A 21,577-nucleotide genomic window follows, 5' to 3' on the forward strand; every position below is an offset into this window, starting at 1 on the left:
TTGTTGGCCGTACCGACCTGCGCAACTTCGGTCTGGAAAATGCAGGGCTGGTGTTACAGAAAGGCTTGCGACCGTTATCCACCAAACATGCGCGGATGCCATGGGCAGAGGTTTGCTGGACCGAGCGAAGGCTCCCAAAGCGTTCATTTATTTGCAAACCCTGCTCCGGTTGGCTTCCCGGAGCGTCATCTGAGAGCCGCTGGTGTCCGGGCTGCAGCTCTGATCATCCAGCTGCGCCGGCCCCGGGACCGCCCGGTGTTCTGCCATTCACCGCGGGAGGCCGGGTCCGCCCTCACTGATGACATGGGCCGGTGCCCGGTTCGGTCACCATTAAAGGAACATTAGCGGGGTGGCTGTGTGGTGCCGCGGAGAGTTACCGCCGGGGTCGGGGACAGTTTGGAGCTCATCACAGCGTATCGTGGTGGGGGTCGGGGACACTTTGAACCCCATCACATCAGCAGTTCACGGTGGTAGCATGGGATAGTTTGGACCTCATCTCATCAGGGACTGTTCGTTTTTTCTCACAGACAATGACAATTTTTTCGCAATCGGCCCAAAATGGTGCTAAAAAACAAATAGCTATATCTATACATAGGAGTGTCTCTGTTATAATGTGTCAATGTGTCGATTCCAATGCTGTGATTATGACTTACAGAATAGTTTAGACAGAAGAACGATATAACATTTTAGTGCGAGATTAGAATTAACCTGTATTTCAAAAAAGTAAAACTGTATTTCGCGCAGGCTGGTCGTCTTCTATATTTTTTATCGATGTAAAGCCTATATCTTGTTTTTCCACTGACGAAGGCACTTTGTTGTCGAAACGTCTGGTCTTATTACATCGTTTTTGTACCTATTGTCATTGTCTGTGAGAAAAAACGAAATGTCTGACTCTTCTCATCAGGGACTCATGGCGGTAGTTGGGGACAGTTTGGAGCTCACCAAAATCAGGGGCTCACGGCGGTCGTTGGAAAGCTGTATCTCTTCCCTGCCCCGTCGCGGTCGACTCCGCTCCGAGACTTCACCTTTGTTTGAGTGCGGACCGGCGGCGGCGATGCTGGGGGACCACAAGAATAGCGCCGCCCGTAAACGGGGTCCGCGGCGGCCGGCTGGAACGGAGCCGAGCGGCCCGGTGTCGGCCCGGTGTCGGCCCGGTGTCGGCCGGTGTCGGCCGGTGTCGGCCACCGTCACAGCCAGCGGAGAGCGGTGGCTCGATCTCCCCGCCCTGTGCTACCGTCACTGCATGCCCGGCCACTCGGGGAGGCGCGGTCGGGGAGGCGGGGAGGCACGGACTGAAGATTGGATCACTTTGGGTGTAACTGAATGCGACGACGATGAATCTAAGGCTATACTGGAGATAATTACCGTTGAACTGGCGGTAATGAGCGACACTGCCCAGTGCCCACAGTGCGGCTGCGCGGCATCTTGTTTGACAGACTGACAGCAGGAACTGACTACACAAAGACAGACCACAGTCTCTTCAAACTAGCGGCCGGTCCGTGTATGACCGACTGTTGTGTGCGGGTGTCCCTCCCCACCTCACTGACACCCTCTGTTCCACCTGACGCCTCGTCTCCCTCCGTCTGACTGTCTGCCCTGTTCCAGCACGCCGCGGAAATCGAGAAGAAGCAGAACGAGAGCGAGCACAAAAAGCTGCTGGGAACAATAATCCAGTATAACAGCTGTATACAGGTGAGCGCGCCAGGCGGCCCATGTTTACACCACCGGGGAGCGGAGGCGAACGGAACACAGGGCGGGCCGGGGCTGTAAAATGGCACACAGTACAGACTGGATAGGATGGGGAAAGATTGGGTGGTATTTACTGTTTACGGGGATCGCTTTATGGAGATCAGGGAGAGAACTTACTTCCTACATCTTTGGTTAATGGTCTATGGAGGCAAGGGTGGAATCGTCTCACTGTATCGAAATTTTTCTCATGTAAATGAGATGAGCATGCGCTTTGTGAGCGTCGAAGGAATATAGTGTTACGAAGTTTTTCAGCCTACTAGGAGCAAACTGTATCAAGTGAAATGACTTGGAATGGGAGGTAGCTGAGCGAATAACTTCAAACGAGATCCGTTTTAAACGAGCAGAAACTTTAGTGGCTCATTAGAACGAGAAGGAAACTTGAGCTACTCTTTGGAATGGCGCACATAACAAAACCGCCTCATTAAAGCGAGAAATGTTGATAGGTCAAGGTAAAAATAATGATTTTAAATCAATGCATAAAAATGAAAACTATCAAAAATCAGATGAAAAACGCTTGCTATTCTGGCAGCAGTTAGAAAGGAGACCTTTTACCATGAAGAAGGCTCTTGGACCACCTTTTTTGTCAGACCGTTTCTCTCCTCAGCCTATCTGTATTAGACGTCCAGAAGGGAACGAACATCAGCACTGAATGGAAATTAGACTCTTATCACCCATGACTCGTGGAGTTTTACCCGAGACGAATGCATCTCCGGCGGCGCCCCGTGCGTCCTGCGGATCCCCTGTCAAAGAAATGTCAGCACCCATCCGTCCACCTGTCCATCTGTCTGCCCGTCCGTCGGTCAGTCCGTCCGTCGGTCCGTCGGTCGGTCGGTCGGTCGGTCGACCTCCCATGGTATTCTCATCCCGGGTCAATATCGCGCCAAACTGCCGCCGCTCGCCCGGTCAGTAATTCAGCCACGATCCAATTGGGCGCGCGCCGTGACAGACGACTCCCTGGCGCGTGCTCTGGGAGCTGATGGGTCCGGGCACGGGCTGGATCCAGGGTCCGAGTCCCAGACCGGGTCCGGCTGTCCCGACTCCTCACCGCGGTCACAGTATGAAACATGGCTGAGTGGCAGCTCATTTACTCCGGCCGACCTGGTGGAACATGGGTGGTCCAACGCCCACGATGGATCACTAAATGTCGGAGTACAATTACAGAAACCAATCGCACAAACTTCCCGACCCGTCAATCGCGTTATATTGACATGCTGACCGTGGGTCGCTCCGAATTTGCGATAACCTATGACTGCTATTAGCAGCTCACCACTAATCACCTACCTCTTCTGTCGGCAGTTGCTGCACCTCAAGTCCAACAAGTACCTCACGGTCAACAAACGTTTACCGGCGCTGTTGGAGAAGAACGCCACGCGCGTCTACCTGGACGCTGCCGGCAACGAGGGCTCGTGGTTCTACATCGCGCCGTTCTACAAGCTGCGCAAGGCCGGCGACCAGGTGGTGGTGGGTGACAAGGTGATCCTGGCGCCGATGGGCGCCGGCCAGACGAGCCAGGTGCTGCACGCGGCCGCCAACCACGACCTGCCCGACAACCCCGGCTGCAAGGAGGTGAGAAACTGTGCTATAGCCTGCCCGACAACCCCGGCTGCAAGGAGGTGAGAAACTGTGCTATAGCCTGCCCGACAACCCCGGCTGCAAGGAGGTGAGAAACTGTGCTATGATCTGCCCGACAACCCCGGCTGCAAGGAGGTGAGAAACTGTGCTATGATCTGCCCGACAACCTCGGCTGCAAGGAGGTGAGAAACTGTGCTATAGCCTGCCCGACAACCCCGGCTGCAAGGAGGTGAGAAACTGTGCTATGATGATCTGCCCGACAACCCCGGCTGCAAGGAGGTGAGAAACTGTGCTATAGCCTGCCCGACAACCCCGGCTGCAAGGAGGTGAGAGACGGTACCACGACCTGCCCGACAACCCCGGCTGCAAGGAGGTGAGAAACTGCTATAATCTGCCCGACAACCCCGGCTGCAAGGAGGTGAGAAACTGTGCTATAATCTGCCGGACAACCCCGGCTGCAAGGAGGTGAGAAACGGTACCATAGGCTGCCCGACAACCCCGGCTGCAAGGAGGTGAGAGACGGTACCACGACCTGCCAGACAACCCCGGCTGCAAGGAGGTGAGAAACGGTACCATAGGCTGCCCGACAACCCCGTCTGCAAGGAGGTGAGAGACGGTACCACGACCTGCCGGACAACCCCGGCTGCAAGGAGGTGAGAGACGGTACCATAGGCTGCTCGACCATCCCAGCTGCAAAGAGGTGAGAAAGCAGGGTTTCGGAGTCGTGGTAGTGCTCTTCCGACTCCGACTCCGACTCCGACTCCGGGCTCCTGACCGACTCCGACTCCGACTCCGACTCCGACTCCGACTCCGGGTCTGATACAAAGGGCAATAGTGGCTGCCAAATTCCGCGTGATATGACGCGCCATGTTAGGTCTATACTGGAAAGTCCTGGCTTTTCAACATTTTTAAAATAAATGCCTCTGGTCCATAGATACTCAACAATAGAACAAAACAATGACCAGGAACACCAAGCCACATGCTTCTGCTAAGTGCCCATTCATTGTAACCACCGTCTGTGCCGACGACGGCCTCGACGCAAGGGCGGAAACGCCTGCGGGTTTTGACGATGCAGGACGATTTTCTTCGATTGCCGCTGAAATGCTGCTTCAGTCTCAGCAGCTTTGGCATACCGTGGTCATAACTGAGAGAGAATATTTTCTAAGAAATTTCCGATCCGGAATGCACTTTTCCCTGCTCAACCGTTCGCCGGGAAACGCCGCATCGCGCTGCAACTCGCGCCTCGTTCAAGCCGCACCGGGCCCCCGCGCGCGGGCTCTCAGCGACAAGGCGCATCTTCGCCCGTATACCAAGCACTGAAAACGGTTTCAATGACATCTTTACACGACACCTAGCTGAGCGGTGAACGAGGGGTCATATCTGCGGTGATTGGTTGAAAGTCCAATAATCACAGCGCGCGTTAGACGACGTCCAAAAGAGGCGCCAGAACTTTCCGGACACCCTGTTCGCGCACCGGGAGATCGCTCCGGTTTCGTTCATGCGGTCACCATTTCTCCCACGTGGACGCAGCTGAATCTTTAGAGACCAGCGGCCGGCGGCCGGCTTGAAAACCCGCCGAGAAGCACGAGTGTGGCCGTATCATGGCCACGGGCATCGCCATCATGTCGGTCTGTGTTTGTGTTAGGCACTTTTTGGAGCGATAAAAGAAGAAAGTAAGTCTTTGACATTGGATAGTAGAAGTTATAACGCGAATACAAATTGCTTGCCTACTAGGTTATGACATGACTTGACATTTGTAAGATGCAACGCTAGCTTTTCAGAACAAAAACAAGATGTGTGAAAAATACCTTATTTGTGATCATCGGAAGCGAATTTTGCCGTGGGGCCACTGGTTAAAAACAACTGAAAAGTGATAGCACGGATTTTAGACTTCAGTTAACTTTCCGGAGTCGGAGTCGAGGCTCCCGGACCGACTCCGACTCCGACTCCGACTCCGACTCCTGGCTGCTTGCCACGACTCCGGGCGACTCCGACTCCGACTCCGACTCCGACTCCGAAACCCTGTGAGAAAGTATACTATAGCCTGCTCCACAACCGCGGCTGCAAGGAGGTGAGATATGTTCGCAATCCTGGCTGAAGGGGGTGAGGTGTACACGACCTGTCCAACAACGCCGGCTAACAAGGAGGTGAGAAACATTATCATGGGCTGCCCGACGACCTCGGCTGGAAGGAGGGGAGATAGAATAAAGAGTCTGTTGGAAAATCCCGGCTGCAAGGAGCTGAGCTATATTCCTAAACCTGGCTGCACGCTCGGCTACAATCCTAGTAGATGAGCAATGAATTTTGTATTCAAGGGCCGAACGACCTTTTTCAACTTTATATGAAATTGAGCCACATCACCGTAGTGTCACACAACTCTCACTCATCACCCGCCCCTCGCCAGGTGAACGTGCTGAACGCCAGCACCTGCTGGAAGATCTCGCTCTTCATGGAGCACAAGGAGAACCTGGACACGGTGCTGAAGGGCGGCGACGTGGTGCGGCTCTTTCACGCCGAACAGGAGAAGTTTCTCACCGTGGACGAGCACCACGGCCGGGAGGTGGTGTTCCTTCGAACCACCGGCCGCGCCACCACTACATCGGCCACCAGCAGCAAGGCGCTCTGGGAGGTGGAGGTAAGAGTCCGGCGGCAGGCAGATGGGGGGGGGGGGGGGTAGAGACCGTGACACCACCACCTCAGCCACCAGCAGCAAGGCGGGTCTGGGAGGTGGAGGTGAGATACCGGCGGCCCGGCGGACCGATGACGACGGGATGTGGGGACGGGGGTCAGTGGAAAGATAGCTGAGTAAATTTGGAAACTGCTTAGCGGCGTTCTGTATTAGGGTGCTTTTTGCCAAACATTATCCGTTGTTTAAAACTTTTGAAGTCAGCTATATGGAATGCATCAAAGGTATGGCGTGTCGCGTAGTCTACCGAATTCGGGCGGAACTGATTACTGAGAGTGATCTGACCTTTCGTGACCTGTCCTGCGCACCCGTCACCTCTCGTGACTCTGTGACTGTGACTGTGACTGTGACTGTGACTGTCGCCAGGTGTACAACGTGGACCGGTGTCGAGGCGGCGCCGGCCACTGGAACTCGCTGTTCCGCTACAAACACCTGGCCACCGGGCAGTACCTGGCGGCAGAGGTGGACAGCGACGACACGCCAGACGCCAACCGAGACAAACTCAGCGGCGGTACGTCCGCGAACGGGGCGCGGACCCTTCAGAGGTCGCAAAGGTGTCGCTGCGTGACGGTTGGTTCCTTGGGCAGCCATCCGTCCTCGAGGAGACACATTGTTGGAATAGTGGTTGTGCAGGTTAACGATTACCCCGGACCTGTAATCTTCCCACAGCCAAAGGCTCATCCTCTAGCCACAGAGTACAGGTCGTGCGAGATGCGTCGGCTTACCGACCCGTCTCACTCAGGGCTCATCCACTAACCACAGGGCACGGGCCGCGTGGGCTGTGCTAGTCCGGTGAGTAGTTTATAAGGCAGACAGCGCCCTGTGACTGGCGAAATGTGCATTGTCCGCCGTTTTCCCTCCCATATCGTTAGTCATGCAGTGGACCCGACTCTTTCATCTGTGAAAACACTTATCATGCCAATGATATCGCATCTTTATACACTTCACGATGCTTGTCGTCGTTTTGGTTTAATTTGTTTTCTTGCTTATCCAGCTATTTCTAATTTGTGTTCTACCTTATCTGTCGCACAATCGTATAAACGATCCTAGCAACGCTAGCGGCTCAATATTTCCATCAATTGAGCTGTTTCTGGTCGTAGGTTTGACGAAGAAGTATTGTCAACCAGTGTAATCCGCAGTTTTCGCTGTCTCACACATGACTCATCGTTTGTTTGCTTATTACAAAACAAAACTGCTTGGATGTAGAGGCTTGGTTTCCAGGTAAATTGCTTGTCCTATCAACTCCTCTTTCCTCAGGTAAACAGCTAGCAAAATAGTTTGTGAGCGATCGGCGCAACATCCTTGTGTTTTATTAAGCGTCCTATACGATGGTAAAAATATGTCGTATAGCGGCGAACCCAAGCAATTAGATCTTGCACGACTTCCCATCCAGATTTGTGTTGTTTATTGAAATGCTTTCTTACCTAGCATTATATTTCCATTCATTTATTTGTGTGCATTCATTTCCAATAATCCCATGCTTCCAGGTGGTCCTGTGTACCAGCTGGTGCCTATGCAGAGCTCTAACGACTTACAAACCATCTTCGAGTTGGACCCGACGGTGTACACGCGTCCCGAGTCGCACGTGCCGCGCTCGTCGTACGTGCGACTGCAGCACTTCACCACCAAGGCGTGGGTGCACTCCACCTGCATACCGATCGACAAGGAGAGCGAGAGGCCAGTCATGTCCAAGGTGAGGGGCGGGATAGAGAGGAGGTGGAGAGCAGGGCGTATTTTAACATGTTAACTGGGTCGGCAATTGCCGACCCAGTCACGGAGAATGCCGACCCAGTGACAGCCGTTTGCCGACCCAGTTGCCGCCCCCTCTAGGATGCAGCACGCACATGCAGGCTAGGTGCCGTCATTCATAGTGAGGCTGCTGCCCTCCGAAATGATAATGCCGCCTCTTAAAGTGAAGCAGCCGTCTATAGAAAGTGATGATCCCACAACTCAATGTGACAGTGCCGCCCCTAAATCTGTTAGTAGTCCCACTCAATGTAATGGTGCCGCCCTTCTAAGCATCTGTGGAGCCCCTCAATGTGATGATACCGCCCCTCAAGAAGATGATGCCGCCCCTTCCAGTATCGGTGGCGCCCCTCAATGTGATGGTGCCGCCCTCAAAGTGCCGGTGGCGCCCCTGAATGTGATGGTGCTGCCCGCCAACGAGTCGATGGCGCCCCTCAAAATGATGCTGCCGCCCCTTAAAGTGTTGGCGCCGCCCCTTATAGCGTCAGTGACGCCCTTCGAAGTGTCGGAGGAACCCACCAATATAATGGTGCCGCCCCTCTAGATATCCACATAGCCCCTCATTGTGATGGAGTCGGCCCTCAAGCAGATGATGCCGCCCCTGAATGTGATGGTGCTGCCCGCCAACGAGTTGGTGGCGCCCCTCAAAATGATGCTGCCGCCCCTTAAAGTGTTAGTGCCGCCCCTTATAGTGCCAGTGACGCTCTTCGAAGTGTCAGAGGAACCCACCAATATAATGGTGCCGCCCCTCTAGGTATCCACATAGCCCCTCATTGTGATGGAGCTGCCCCTCAAGCAGATAATGCCGCCCCTCAAGAAGATGATGCCGCCCCTTTCAGTATCGGTGGCGCCCCTCAATGTGATGGTGCCTCCCTCAAAGTGCCAGTGGCGCCCCTAAATGTGATGGTGTCTCCTGTCAACGAGTCGGTGGCACCCCTCAAAATGATGCTGCCGCCCCTAAAAGTGCTGGTGCCGCCCCTTACAGTGTCAGTGGCGCCCTTCAAAGTTTTGGAGGAACTCATCAATACAATGCTGCCGCCCTCTAACTTTCTGTAGCGCCCCTCCATATACATAATGGTGCCGCTTCTCAAACCATCCGTGGCGCCCCTCAAAGTGATGGTGCCGCCCCTTACAGTGTCGGTGGTGTCTCCTCAAAAGTCAAGGTGCCGCCTCTCAAAGAAATGCTGGTGTCCCTCGAAGTGTCGGAGGCGCTCCTCAATGTCATGTTGCCGCCCCTCAAACCTTCCGTAATGCCCCTCCACGTCATGGTGCCGCCCCCCAATGTGCTCACGGCGCCCATATGTGATAGTAACGCCGGTCAAAGTGCTCCTGGCAGTGTCGGTGGCGCCCCTTATAGTGTCGGTGGCGCCCCGAACAGTATCGGTGGTGGCCCTCAAAGTGATGATGTCACCCTCAAACAAACGGTGGCGCCCTTCGAAGTATCGGAGTCCCTAAATATCATACCTATTGCCGCCCATTAACCCTCGCACGACCAGCCCATTTCTCATAACACGAACGACCAAGGGGGGGGGGGGTTGTTACGACCCCCCCCTGGCGTTTCGAAACGGAAGGTCGTAGAGCTTAGCGGAAAAAACCAACGGATTGCTCTCAACGAGATCTCGCGATTGGTGGTATATTTTTTGGTCCTAGGTCAACATTTGACCTACTTTTGACCGGTCAAAGGTCAAATTTTCGGAAAAATAGACTGTTTTCAACTTTCCGCGGCGATTGCGGCAAAACAGTGGGAGATATCGACTTGAAACCTTCACTATCGTGTTCCTTGATCAATTCTCTATCGTTTGGTATGTATTTCGTTTCCCTAGCTCTAAAAATGGCGCGTTGGGAGCGCCGGAAGTCGGCAAGGTCACAGTCGGCGGCAGAAATTCGAAAAATCAAAATTTAAATTTTTGAAATCTGATTGTATTTTGGATTTGGGAGGTCCATTTGCTCCCTATAGAAGCTAATATTGCTGCATATTCCCATTGAGGTGACAAGAATTAGCAAAATAGTGGTTCGGGCGCTTTTCAAAAATAGTACCGGACGCTGTTCCTCTTGTGACGTCATAGCTCCGTGACCTGACCTGACCCGGTCAAATTTCTCATACCATATGATAGCCAATACTTGCCCCAACATGCATGGGAAGTTTCATCACGATCCATCAACCGATGTCCGTACCACCGGCAGGAAACCTCGGGCGTTGGCACTCAGTTTGTGAAAATCCGGCCGGAGGCTGTACCTCTTATGACGTCATAACTCCGTGACCTGACATGACCCGATCAATTTTTTTTCGGCAAAAGATGCGCAAAGGTTGCCCCAGAGGGTATTGAAAATTTCAGCCCGCTACGACAAGCCGTTTAACGTGCACTTCGAAAAAACCTCAGGGGGGGGGGTTGATACAACCCCCCCCTAGGCGTTCTAGGGTTAACGATCTGTAGCGCCCCTCCATATGATGGAGCCGCCCCTTAAAGTATCCGTGGCGGTCCTTAAAGTTACAGTGCCGCCCCTTACAATGTGGGTGGCGTCCTCAAAAAATAAAAGTGATGTTGCCCCCCCCCCCCGAGTAATGTTGGCGTCTCTTCTTTAACCCTCGCCCGCACATGGGGGGGGGGGGTGGTTGCCACCCCCCCCAGGTAGTCTTTCTGCTCTGCACTCAACATTTTTAGAGCTAGAAGGCTGATTTTTCGTATAGCTGCTCCTCTATCCTTTCTTGATGTCCACTAAAAATTTCAAGTTTCTGTGATTATTGGTTTCGGAGATATGACCTTGTTTTTCAGGTCATGTCATGACCCAAATGGCCAATTCTCAACATCTTGCGTTTGCCATGGGCCTTGTGAGCTTTTGACACCCTGATTTCGGCCTTTTTTGCCAGTCTTACCTCCCACCTATCATGGAACATGTTGTTCGACGATGTACAGGGGTCAAGGTCAGGGTCAAGGTCAACCTAGGTCATCTAAGATAATTGCGTTTTAGGCAAGCTGAATTTACTTCTTGTGAAGTTTTTTGACTGCATTTTTGGTAAAAGCTTCTCAGATCATGATTTCATGTAATATGGACCCAAAAACAATCGGTGCACACATCAGTATACACACAGACACACACAGACATACAAACAGTATAATTGACCTTGACCTAACTTGACCTGAAATGACCTGAGCAGCAAAGTTCTGGTCGGGTAGTGTGACAAAGAGGTTCTAGCTGGCTTGGCACCAGAAAACAGCATCGTCATCGGTATTTGATAAGCAGCGCACTTGATATCCAACGGTGACCCAAAACAGCAACATTTTTTTAGTTTGACCTGACCTGGAAGGTCAATGACTGACCTGAGAAGGTAAAACTGGGTATCATTGGATTCGTCGCTTCCCAAAGAATCTTTTTGGTCTTTACCGCTAAGCTCTATCTCCAACAGGAACGAAATGGCGCGGGGGGGGGGTGGCAACCCCCCCCCCCATGTGCGTTCTAGGATGGGAAAATGGCATGTGCGGGCGAGGGTTAAGTATCGGAGGCGCTCCTCATTGTCATTTTGCCCCACATCACTGCTCACATGGCGCCCTTCAATGTAATGGTGCCACCCCTCAACGCTCAAAGACATAATTGCGCTCCTCACAGTGTCGGTGGTGCCCCTCAAAGTGGTTTAAGTGCCCTAAAAAAAAAATTGGTGGCGCGCCTCAAAAATCAAAATGATGCTATCGTCCCTTAGCATATCTGCAGCGCCCCCAAAATGATAGTGCCTTCCCTTAACCGGCGCCGGGCTGAGTTTGTTTAAACCCCCCTCCCGACCCCTATAACTTGGCTACTTAGGCCACGTAGCGACACGCGGTAAGCGGTATTCGAAAGAGTGTCAAAAACTACTTGGGTTAGTTGGTTAACCGTGCTTTGGTTAGGTCAAGTCAAATGTCAAATATCAGGTGACCGGAGGTCATCAAAGGTGAAATGTGGGTGAAATGTTGTCTGTTTCAACATTTATTGACAACTGGCGCATAACGGGGAAGAATAGAACTACAGCACCGCGAAAAAGCGCATTCGATAGCTCTTCAACGTTCCTATGAAGTCCTCAGACTTGACCTAACATCAACGGCTTAACCTCCAGAGCACAACTTGTTTAATCCGTGCCGGGCCGGGGAGGGTTGGAGGGGACAGTGGACCCCCTCCGCCCCTCTACTGAGCTGTTTTAATGAAGAACCTTTTTACTGTAATAATTATTGACTCACGAAAGTTATGACATTGTTTTTTCAGTACTGTGCTCCTCTCGTCGAGATGCGTCGAATGAACTATAATTTGACATTCAAACGTCATTTGGGAAATTTGAGCTCAGGTCCAGGTCATGACCTGGCTGGTAAAAGTCATGTTGCATATCAGTCGATTTGTATCGTCAAACTGAAATCATCTATGTAAGGTGTTTTCATCGCTCAGGCATGTCGCATGTCTCTATCAGAAGTTATTGGAAAAAACTGCTGGAGGCCTACCATGACCTGACATGACCTCAAGGACATAACGAGGGGTCGTGGGTGGCAATTTTCCGATTAAGTGTGTCATTTTTAATTGTTTTCTGATTTTTAAATTCGTTAACTTTGACATTTGTCTACCTATAAAAAGAGGCACATGCCCTGATTTTCTCCCATTTCCTTATACCTAATGGAAGGGTCGCAAAATTGTCCTTGCATTTGGTCAGAGACATCGCAATTTCGAGACTTACATTTTAACCATCGCCGGCAGAGGAAGTGAACCGAGGTCAAAAAATATAATTGTGTTGCATTTTATTGATGCAACCCCCCTAAGGTTTTTCGCGAATAACTCGCGTAAAAAGCGGCCGATCGCAACGAAACTTTCAGTACCCTCGAATTGATCAAGTTTACACCTACCCTGCAAATTTTATGACCCTGACTTCAATGACCTTTGACCTGTGACATCTTTTCCATGACCATGTTTGGCCGAAATAAAGATTCGGCGTATGTCGGCTCGCATTAACCGCGCGTTTGCAAGCTTTTCGTGGTTTCAAACGTTCAAACATGTGATTTGATGTTGCTCCCATGCATTAGGGTGGGTTTCAAGGTCACCTGAAGGTCAGGTCAGGTCATTGACCTTTGATGACCTCGGTTCACTTTTTCGAGTTTTACATGTTTCTAAGCTAGTTTTTGGAGCTGAATTCGAATTTAGCAACTATTTAAACATTTACGAAGTAGTTTTGGTGCCTTCTTAACATGTTACGAAGCTGTCAGAGGCGGATGACAGGTACTACGAATACCCGGTACGACCCCTACCGGTTGACCTGACCTGACCTGACCTGACCTGACCTGACCCGACCTGGTCTAAACGCTTAACAACATCATTTGTGATCAAAACTAACACGATATTTGTGATCAGCACCCCGGAAAACCCCTTAGCAGCCACACTTTACGACTTTCAAACATGTCCCGATATTCCCGATTTTTGGGTCATTGACCTGACCTGGAAGGTCAACCGATGACCTAGGACCGTGAAATTGGGTATCATTGGCTTCCTCTCGTGACGGGCAACACGCTCGTTTTTTTTTCTGCGAAGCTCTAGCTCCATCAGGGGCCAAACGCGAGGGGGGGGGGGGGGTCGTGCCAACCAACCCCCCCTTGTGCCGTCGAAGGACCCAAAATGGCCTGTGCCGGCGAGGGTTATATATACAGTTACACACTGTTTGTCTTATCAATCGCTGAAGTTATAAAGGGATCGTTCAGTCGGTATATCTATGGTGAGCATTTGCCTGTTCCGTGGCTCAGTTGGTAGAGCACCGGACTCCCCGCATTGTCTTCGCTTGCGTTTTGTCCGTCGGCCGAGCCGGAGAGAAAGTTACCGAGTGAAGGTCATTCAAATTTCAAAAACTCAATGACAATGTCACTGGGGTCGCGAAAATGTTTGAGTAGGTAGGTATAACATTCATTAACCTGGGGGGGGGGGGGGGGGAGGGATGAACGTATCGTTGCAATACGCTGTTCATTACGCGAGTAACTAATAAATAAAAAATGTATGAGTTAATCCTTACTCCACCCGCTCTCCCTCTCCATAAAAAAGAGAGTTAATTGTGTTGCATTTTATTTATACCTATGCAGAAAAATAGAGGCGTCAAAGGATATGGCCGAATATCAGCGACCCTTGCTGTGTAAGCAATGGGGTATATGACAAGTGGGGGTAATGGCCCCGTCCAGCGCCCATAAAGTGGGCACACTCGTGCGACCTGCCGACCACTGTTCTAGATAGAGCCATAAAACGCCCGGAATCCCGGAAATCCCGGAAAAATAAACGTAATACCGCTGAGCTTAGGTTGAATCTGAAATCATTACTTAGGAAGAATTATAAAAGAACCGTCGAACGTGTCTTTTTTGGTCATTAAATATCAGTAGGTATGCCGCCCCCTCAGATGCCAAGTGCCGCCCCTATGAGTGCAAAATGCCGCCCCTAATTGTGATTGCCGACCCAGTGAAAATCCCTTAAAATACGCCCTGGTGGAGAGGTTGAGGAGGGGGAACAATGTGATGTTCAGAGGCATGGGATGAGCGGGTGGATGGGATCATCCTCGCCGAGGGAAGCGAGTGAATGATCGATATCAAGAGTCTGAATGGATTATAGTCTTTCAGTTCAGGACAACAGACGGACGATGATGAATAATGCAATGGGTATGGACGGAGAAGTGAATATGCTCTTGGGTTACGTGATGTGCCGATATTCGTAAAGCCCGTGAAAAGGACACTGTGCCGGTCTGGCGACTCAATCGGTTTACGAACGGACCGTATTCCTCCCGACAGGTCGGCCTGGCTGCTGTCAAGGAGGACAAGGAGGCGTTCGCGCTGGTACCCGTGTCCGCACAGGAGGTGCGCGACCTGGACTTTGCCAACGACGCCTGCAAGGTGCTGCAGGGCTTCAGCGAGAAACTGGAGACCGGGATGATCACCAACAACGAGCGGAAGTGAGTGGAACGGCCGCGTGATCGGATCAGATTGCTCTATAACAAGATGAAGGCGCCGAGACCGCCTCGACCCGTCATTACAGCTTGTTCGGCTCTCTCGATAGATGTCAGCCCATTGTTTGAAAATTGCCTCGTCATTGGGCTGTCAACGTGCTTTTCATGGTCGCATGATAGAGAAGCTTCAGTACAATTATCTTCGCATTAAGTTGCGTCGCTGATAATCGTGCATGGCATGACCTGTCAGAAGCAATCGATTCTAGTAAGTGCCGGTGACGACGCCTTGGACGGGGCATCTTATGTGTTTTTGACGTCTCTATACCTTCAAGCGTCTGACATCGTCTTCGTCTCCGTCAGGATGGTGATCCAGCTGCTGCAGGACATCATCTACTTTATCGCCATGCGGGAGACGGAGCAGAACCGTACCGACGCGCTGGACCTGGTGATCAGACACCCGAACAGGGACCGGCAGAAATTGCTCCGAGAACAGTCCATCATCGACTACATCTTCAAAATACTGAGGGTCAGTTGGTTGCATTTTGGTGAGCACGCTGTCGCTTCTTCTGGGGGTTATTCGAAATGGAAGACAAGTGTTGCAAGTATCATGCATGCCAATTAAGTGTCAACTCTGCTGTTAGTTTTTAGCTGTAAAGTATTCAATGTTCAAGGTGAGGTAGGTGAGTCGTTTTCTACATTTTGCATGCCGTGAGATATGCCGTTGTTTTCCCCTCCGACTGCTGATGGCCGGTGTTACTGCTGATATCCCGTGTGCTCGCGCCTCTCAGGTGCCGTCGTTCGGTGAGCAGCAGAACAGCGACGCGCCGTTCCTACGGCTGGACGAATTGAGCGACCCGCGCCATCTGCCCTACAAGAACATCTTCCGGCTCTGCTACCGGATACTGAGGCTCAGCCAGCAGGACTACCGCAAAAACCAGGTACGTGCGTAAATGCGACAAATCCGCCAACAGATTTACAGGGAAGCTGCTGTTGGGAGACGTCTATGTGTACTTGCATGACATGTATCAGAGCCAGAGCCCAGAGCCCATCTTCATAAGTCAGAAGTCTCCATGGCTCCATGGCGTAGGTCATCCCAGTATTGCGGCCTGTATCTGACCGGTCCAACCTCACCATCCACAGGAGCACATCGCCAAGCATTTCGGCTTCATGCAGAAGCAGATCGGGTGCGACATTCTGGCAGAGGACACCATCACGGCTCTGCTGCACAACAACAGGAAGCTGCTCGAGAAACACATCACCGCCAACGAGATCGAGACGTTCGTCGGTACGTTGATGGATCTTGCACTGGTGTCTTTAGCGGACTAAAATCACAGATCTTCAGTGACTCAATCATTGAAAAGGATGAGGAGTTCGTCCTCTGGGTAGCTCAGTTTGACTTGGTTTGTACTCATTGGCTACCGATGATTCGATTGATTATGTGCGCTCCACCTAGTTACAAGGCCTGGCGTGTCCCCGCGTTTGCGCACCCTGCGACAGGTCTGGTACGTAAGAACATGAACAAGTGGGAGCCGCGCTACCTGGACTACCTGTCTCACCTGTGCATCTCCAACAAGGTCGCCATCGCCGCCACCCAGGAGCTCATCTGCAAGTCGGTACTCAGCCCCAAGAACTCGGACATTCTCATACAGACACGGTAAGGTGCTGTTAGGTAAAGGCGGGTGGAGGCTGATTCAGTTGGACGATGCACAGTCGGATGTCTCAAAATCTTTTTGAAAATATTCCTCGCGTTTCGGCGCTCATCGCGCCGAAACGCGATGTTTTGTTTTCCAGGCCATGTTGATTTGTGATTCGACATTCAGTCGAGTTTTCCTTGAACTCACGACATTTTGACAGATCTTTGTTTGCCTTGTATTGTGCATAACGTTTCATGTGACGTCTCTGCCTCGCTTAATTTCAACCTCGACATTCTGTTTGTTCAACAGGTTGCAGCGTCAGCCGATGGAGGTGGAGGTGGTGGTGGAGAACGGTGACGACAGCTCCGAGCCCGTGCTCACCGTGGAGGAGGTGGAGGACGTCGAATTGGAGGGAGGGCACGGGCAGGTAACGTGGAGGGAGGGAGAAGGGACGGGTACCGGGACTCGAGGACACGGACAGGTAGCGGCCGGAGGCCGAGGGAATACGGAAGGTAATGGGAAGAAAATAACTGAACACTGGTAACGGTCGGGACCTGAGACAGGTTGTTTTCAAGGGCCCCAGATCCTGGCCACCTTTGCTATTGTTTGAGCGAAGCGCTCGATTCCGCCGTCTTGTATCTAAGTTATTCCACTTAGAACTTGTATCTCATCATGGCGTGCTTTCGGTTCACCGTCTATTTGATAACTAACCTTACAACCGGCCCGTCACCCAGTCTGACGGAGGTACCGCGCAGTGTGGCGGGTCCTCGTACCTAACTGACCCTCTGTTCGCCCTGCATGCAGTTCTGTCGTCTGATCTCTGAGCTGGCGGCCGGCGCGCGCAGCGGTAACAGCGAGGACCGGCACATCCTCGAGTACTACCGGCACCAGCTGGACCTGTTCTCCAACATGTGTCTGGACCGACAGTACCTGGCCATCAACAGCCTGTCGCCCCACCTCGGCATCGACCTCATACTCAGGTCAGACGCGGACCGCTCTCAGAATCGGGCCTGGACGCACTTTTTTGTTAAACAGCCGTATGGAAAGCATTGGGAATCAGGTCATATGATAGTCTAATTATTGTCACGTGACGGTGACATAAATTCGTTAAATGCATATCTATATTTGTCTCGGTCATCCGCCTGGCGCATACTTTGTAGCGTTTGTATGTCTGTCTGTCTGTCTGTCTGTCTCCGACAGGCGTACGTCAGACAAGACGCTGCCGTTCGAGCTACATGCTTCGTTCACGCGTCTGTATGTCTGTCTGTCTCCGACAGGTGTATGTCGGACGAGACGCTGCCGTTCGAGCTGCGCGCCTCGTTCACGCGGCTAATGTTGCACATGCACGCCGACCGCGATCCGCAGGAGCAGGTCACCACGGTCAAGTACGCGCGGCTCTGGTCTGAGATCCAGACCAGTATGACCATCAGCGAGTGAGTACTGACGACAGGACGGGGCGGGGAGGGGAGCCTTGTGATGGACAGCCACCGGATGGGGTGCTGGGAGAACAGCCAGAGCGGGCAGGGCACGGAGGAAGGTGTGATTGTGAGGGCAGGTGGAGCTAGTAGTTCGTACTGTGTCAGCCGATTGTAGATTATTTGTGAACGGTTGGTGTCACGACGGCGCCGAGTTGAAATACGAATTGTTGTTGACAATGTTTATTGTTTATTCGTGTGTTCTGGATTTTTTTGTTGTGTAGTTTGTATCGTACGTGTTGTATGTCAGCATTATTCAGTAGGTGTATATCAGTAATATCTGTCATGTATTCTGTTCAGTTTATGAACACACCGAACTCGGACGTTGAGGCTCTATTTAGCTCACACCTGGCCCGTCTCCAGCTGGATGTTCTTTATCACTCATACCGCACTGATAGTGGATCTTGTCCACCACTGCACTGGTTACAATGCTGTTAGGCAGATAGTACGTGCACGTAGTTCACACAGTACTACACACAGCACCGTACCCGTTCGCCGGCCTGCCCATTGTCCAGTGTCCAGTAGCACTTGGATAAGGTGCCATGTAGTCCGTTTGACCTATTGTTTTACTGCCCCTCCCCCACCTTGCTTTTTTACGACTCTTATCAGCAAAGATACGCCTACTGAACTCTTCAGTTTGATGACCCCGCCAAAACCAAAGCTGTTCTGGGTTCACGCGGACGTAACTCGATCGTCATCCTGCTCGTGTTCCTGACTGCTCTTCTTCTTTCCTCCGTCCGTCTGTCCGTAGTCCGTACACCTTTATCCGTCTGATGATGCCTTCGCTCTTTGACATTCCTGTTTCTAACAATCGTCTCAGCTCAGTTGTCTTTCTCCTCCTCGAGAAAAACGCACGCGAAATTTCGCTAAATCGATTTAGTCGTGTCATGGAAACGTAGTGAGTGTGATGCTTGGTAATGGATCCCTCCCCATGGTTCAGACTCCCGGTGTAGGGCCTTTCGGTGGAATAACGCACATCTCGCAAGAGCATGGATCTAATGAGTTCTCCCGGTCGTGTTTAACGAATCAGCACATGACTTCAAACAGACGCGGCACATCACTACGTCACGTTTATTACGTCACCCTTCTGATGTGTACTGGCCGGTGATAGGTAGCGAGGCAGGCGCACGACTGGTGTCTGTACAGACTGCCCGGGTTGTCGGAGAGCCGCTCCTTCCCTCTCCCTGGCTCCCTCCCTCTGCCTGCTCTCCCTCTCTGCCACACTCGTACACACACCGCTCGTCTCTGACTGGGGGATTTCTCCCCTGCTCTTTCTCTGTTCCTAGGCTCGTCTCTCACACACTCCTAACGGTCAGGGTAATGGTGCATGGTTTATTTCTGTAGACTACTCTGCGGTGTTTTATGTGCCGCCCCGCGGACCCTTGGCATGGCGAGTGTCGTGTACCCCCAGCCAGCCTCTGTGCCGTGCCTGCTAAGGTTTGCTGCGTTCATTCGAATTTGTGGACGTCAGTATTTCATGCTTGTTCCATTTCGCCTCGACATATCGCCCTCTGTAAGCTGTGCTTTTAGCCAAGCATGCTGTTTGACCTTCTGCCACATTGCCCTTTTCGTTGGCCAGCTTCACGTTCATTGGTCAAGCTAAATGGAAGCTTAATGAATAAGCCTTGATGTGTCTTCCTATCACAATCGCTGTGATTTGGTCACCAGTTGCTGAATGTTTTTGGGTCAATCTGCCGTCAGTGTCTCTAACGGATAAAGTTCAGCGGAGTTCTGAATCCCCCATGTAATTATACATTGTGCTGTTTGTGAAAGTGAGCGTGTTTGCTCGCCCTTGCGGCTCCCACTCGGTCTCAACCGTGCAGTGCCGGCGTTACCCCATCGTCCGCCCAGCGTTCCCCACATTGTGGGTTGTGTGGGTAGCCAACCGACCCGTGTACCGTGGCCCCATTGACCCAGAGGACGGGCCGAGACGGATACTCTGGTGGTGCCGCCAGCGTGAGCTCTTCCTACTAACCACGACCCAGTCCAGGGGCTGGGTGCTTCCTTCTGCGTGAACTGCGTGGATTTCAGCTCTAGTCTAGGGGAGTGTTTCGAAGTCTCACTAACACGTAGACCAGCAATCTGAAGATCTGTGTCGATCGTTTCATTTTCATACAAGTCAACTTTCCAATCATTTTCGAAGTTTTTACTTCATCTGATTTCTCGACCATTTGTCACGTTTTCTTTCTGTCGTCTTGGTCTAAACTCTCATATTTTTGTCGCCATCTCTCCTGTCAGCTCCACGTTCCTTTTCCGTCCACCACCCTCGTCACGTTCATTTCCCGCTATGGTTCTTGACACCCTTGTACCCGTGACTCCCTGTGGCATCCCCTGTGCCGCCCGTGCCGCCCGTGCCGCCCATGTGACGCCCCTGTGGTTCACGCGGCAGCTACGACAGCAGCCGGACGCCATCAGACAGCCGGGAGGAAGTGTGCGCCCGGTTCGGCTCCACCATGGACTTTGTCGAAAACTACCTCTGCAACGTGGTCAACCGCATGTGGAGCTTCTCCGACCCGGAGCAGAACAAACTCACCTTCGAGGTAAGGACCTGAAGCAGAACTGCAAGCTCATGTTTGAGGTACGCGATGGCGGCAGCGTCAGAGGTCGCCTTGGCAGCCCGTAGTGGTGGCTTGAGAGCTTTGACGCGAACGACTTCTCTCGAAGTTTCTTGTACATCCGTCGAAGTTTTTGGTGATTTATTAGTTTGGTGTTTTACTGAGTGAGTTTGGTTTGTCCTAATATGTAATGTTACATGGTATTGAGTTGCCCAAACGCTGACTGAAAAGTGTCGCACCGTAAGTCCGAATGCTAACCTCCCACCGCGCTCCGTCTCCGCAGGTGGTTAAGCTGGCGATGAAGCTGATCTACTTCGGCTTCTACAGCTTCAGCGACCTCCTGCGGCTGACCAAGACGCTGCTGAGCATCCTGGACTGCAGCACGGAGAGCCTGCACGGCGGCGACTCTCCAAGCAGCGCCGAGATCAGCGGTGAGAGACACTGTTAACACACCCCTAGCTACCCCCTCTCTTGATCATGAGCTCCTGGGGGTCCTGCCATTATCACTATCATCAAGCAGTAGCAGTTCTGGTGTTGGATGCCCACTCAGCGCCCTCAATATCCATAAATTTCATCCGTTCCACACTCAGTATTTCTTCCAGCTGACTGCTGAGAAGATTAATAGTTGTTACTCTCGTGTTGTCCGATCCCTGCCCCCACGCTTTCCACCCTGTATACTGAGACAAATGATCGTGGACAGCCGTCGCCATTCGTATTAGTGGTGCTGTTTCCGAGCGATCGGGTCCGGCCGGTCGATCGCCGTTAGATATCTCCGGCACTAGCTGAACGATGCTCTTGTCTTTGTGGAAAATGCCTGTGCTGCTGATTCCTGGCGCTGATGGTGGTGATGTTGGTGCTAATACTGCTGGAAATGGCGGTGACGACACGTCTGGTGATTCTGTGATGGGTGGTTGTAACGGTGTCGGTGATGGTGAAGGTTTTGTTGCTGTTGATTGATGGTGGTGCTAGTGCCGGTCTAGCTCTGGCGTCCCCCCCCCCGTGTTGACGCTCCCTCCGCGGCGGTATCCCCGTCTCAGTATAACTGTCCTCCATCCGACCGTCGCCGGTCCCTGACCCCGCCCGCCCACCGTTCAACAGTGCCAGTGGACGACGAGAGTCTTAGCTTCGGCTTTGACGGGGGGTTCGACATGGACGACGGTGAGAGACCGCCACGGTGCATTCGTCAGCTCTGTCTGAGTTTCAGGAGCCCCTGTCTTCGCATGGCCAGAGTGGGC

The 21,577-nt window shown here is 52.2% G+C and overlaps 1 protein-coding gene across 1 annotated transcript in view; it reads left to right on the top strand.

The window, feature by feature from the left end:
* The window catches only part of LOC122391924 (inositol 1,4,5-trisphosphate receptor-like), a 50,005-nt gene that overhangs the window by 27,071 nt on the left and 1,357 nt on the right, over positions 1–21,577 (top strand). Inside the window, exons 4-18 of the mRNA XM_043386266.1 lie at positions 1,606–1,692; positions 3,046–3,315; positions 5,726–5,956; positions 6,374–6,518; positions 7,495–7,700; positions 14,524–14,684; positions 15,039–15,204; positions 15,467–15,616; positions 15,819–15,963; positions 16,176–16,332; positions 16,622–16,739; positions 17,117–17,292; positions 17,590–17,745; positions 20,177–20,327; positions 20,626–20,773. Of these exons, the coding sequence (XP_043242201.1) occupies positions 1,606–1,692; positions 3,046–3,315; positions 5,726–5,956; positions 6,374–6,518; positions 7,495–7,700; positions 14,524–14,684; positions 15,039–15,204; positions 15,467–15,616; positions 15,819–15,963; positions 16,176–16,332; positions 16,622–16,739; positions 17,117–17,292; positions 17,590–17,745; positions 20,177–20,327; positions 20,626–20,773 (2,467 nt within the window). The remainder of the gene's footprint in view (positions 1–1,605; positions 1,693–3,045; positions 3,316–5,725; positions 5,957–6,373; positions 6,519–7,494; positions 7,701–14,523; positions 14,685–15,038; positions 15,205–15,466; positions 15,617–15,818; positions 15,964–16,175; positions 16,333–16,621; positions 16,740–17,116; positions 17,293–17,589; positions 17,746–20,176; positions 20,328–20,625; positions 20,774–21,577) is intronic.

The sequence above is a fragment of the Amphibalanus amphitrite genome, unplaced genomic scaffold (assembly GCF_019059575.1).
Source record: "Amphibalanus amphitrite isolate SeventyFive unplaced genomic scaffold, NRLGWU_Aamphi_draft 000462F_arrow, whole genome shotgun sequence".
Taxonomy (NCBI): Eukaryota; Metazoa; Arthropoda; class Thecostraca; order Balanomorpha; family Balanidae; genus Amphibalanus; species Amphibalanus amphitrite.